We start from the raw sequence: 2,076 nt of genomic DNA, 5'->3' as shown, positions 1-2,076 counted from the left end.
GCTAAAAGAATTGACAAAATCCTACACACTGTGCCTTTAAGTAGATACAAATACAGCAGAAATAGGGGCAGCAAGGTATTTAGTTAGTACAGTGGCAGCTAACACTGAGCCAACCCCTACAACCACCACTGACTGTAAGACTAATAATAGAAGCAGGTTTCCATAGGATGTGATCACCTTAGTTTTAAAATGAACCCCATAACCCCACCTCAATTGTCACCAGGTCACACAAGTGGCTCTGTAGCTTCATTTGACAAAAATCCAGAATATCTGTTACACCACACCTGATTTACAACACCTTGAAAACAGCCAATGTTTGACTAAAAATCAAAACCAATACATATGTCAGTGCGTGAGTGTGCGTGCGCGTGCATCCACACTGGGCCTGAACTTGCTTCTCAAGGACCATGAATATCAAACACCACACCTGGTTTACAACTAATACCTTACATGAACTGAAACAATCGTTTAAAATAAACACCTGGATGAAAACGTATGGTGGTGTGTTTGCGCTCACGCACGCGTGCGCGTGTGAAACGGATCGGCGCACAGGAGGAGACCGAACAGGTGAGCTGATAAGACAGATCTGGATCCTGTCCTCCAAACACGTCTCAGCGTGTCAGGAAGAGAAACGGGAGCTGCTTGTTTTGGTCACTCTGGATGTAAATCAATATTTATTCCATCGATGTTCACCTGATTTATGTCATCTGTGTCCCGCAACAGCGTGTGAAGCAAGCAGATCAATAAGACTGAAGGACACACATGCAGGAGAAGCTGAGCCCCAGCAGCTGCCTCACCAACATTAATGTGACCTTTAATAACTCAGCTCTGACCAACACGCGCTAAACGCACGAGCTGCTCCGGAGGACAGACTACCAGCGCACAAAACCAGCTTACTTTAAGACGGCGCTGTCCCCTTGTCTCACGGTGATGTTATCCTTCAGAACCGAGTCTCCGCTCCTCGCCGGAACTCCTGCAGGTACGAGGAAGAACAGTTTAAGTCCGAGGACCAGCAGGCATTTCCCGGGCGCTGGCAGCCACGCGCACATCCCCATGATGGTGGTGACGGTGTTTATCCGCTGCTGTCACTGCGCAACTTCTAGGAAAACTTAAAGCCGTCGAGTTGTATTCCTCGGATAATCAGAGGCGTCGCGGATGMTTTTTTTTTTCTTTCTCCCCCCTCTCCTCTCCTCGCGCTTCTCTCTGGATCCTCCGTGAAATCGATGCTCTGTCTCAGCCAAGACGCCGGTGTTTGTCCTCCCTCCCTCCGCGTTCCAGTTTCTGTGTGTCGTCTGGATGAGACGGAGGAGAGCTGAGAGCATCCAGACCAACAACAAGCATAATGGGCTTTATGCTCCTCCCCCTCCCCCACTCTGTCTCCAGGTACCCTTCACATGTGGACCATGTGTTTCCCATGTAGGTTGTCTGTCTCTAGGGTGGACCTCCAGTTGGGAAATTACTTCTAATTGTACAGTAAACGATTAAAATTGTATAAAAAATAAAATAAAAAAGCACAATAAAGGGAGATGCTTTTCTAGGAATCCCCAATTAGTTGTAACATTAGACTTTATTTAATAAACATATACTTTAACTGTAAAATAAAGTCTGTCAAAATACTGTAGGATGTTCCGTTTTTATGATGTTTAAACTAAAAGTTTAAAAATCTATTACATGGATGGGGCCATTTTGTTTACATGCAAAGCATTCTGGGTAAATGTTGGCATCAACTAGGTCATCGGCACGAGGCTGCTAGCGAGCTATATCCACCCTGAAGGTTAATCTTGGACAATATTTGATGATCGACTCTTTTAAATGAAACCAGAGAGCGTTGACAGAGAGGAGAAGGTAGAAATGACTCAGCCTGTAACTGAAAATATGGATGGAGGACAACAAGCTAAACTGAGGTCCTCCATCCATATTTTCAGTTACAGGCTGAGTCATTTCTACCTTCTCCTCTCTGTCAACGCTCTCTGGTTTCATTTAAAAGAGTCGATCATCAAATATTGTCCAAGATTAACCTTCAGGGTGGATATAGCTTGCTAGCAGCCTCACACCAATGACCTAGTTGATGTCGTC

The 2,076-nt window shown here is 45.3% G+C and overlaps 1 protein-coding gene across 1 annotated transcript in view; it reads right to left on the bottom strand.

The window, feature by feature from the left end:
• Nucleotides 1-1,383, bottom strand: part of opcml (opioid binding protein/cell adhesion molecule-like) — a gene marked incomplete at both ends in the record, with an annotated part of 12,947 nt that extends 11,564 nt beyond the window's left edge. The window contains 1 exon segment of the mRNA XM_014028425.1: nt 898-1,383. Coding sequence (XP_013883879.1) covers nt 898-1,055 — 158 coding nt within the window.
• Between the last annotated feature and the right edge of the window lie 693 nt (nt 1,384-2,076).

This window comes from Austrofundulus limnaeus, unplaced genomic scaffold (assembly GCF_001266775.1).
Source record: "Austrofundulus limnaeus strain Quisiro unplaced genomic scaffold, Austrofundulus_limnaeus-1.0 Scaffold761, whole genome shotgun sequence".
Taxonomy (NCBI): Eukaryota; Metazoa; Chordata; class Actinopteri; order Cyprinodontiformes; family Rivulidae; genus Austrofundulus; species Austrofundulus limnaeus.
Note: the sequence above shows the minus strand (reverse complement) of the source record. Positions and strands in the feature narration are given on the sequence as shown.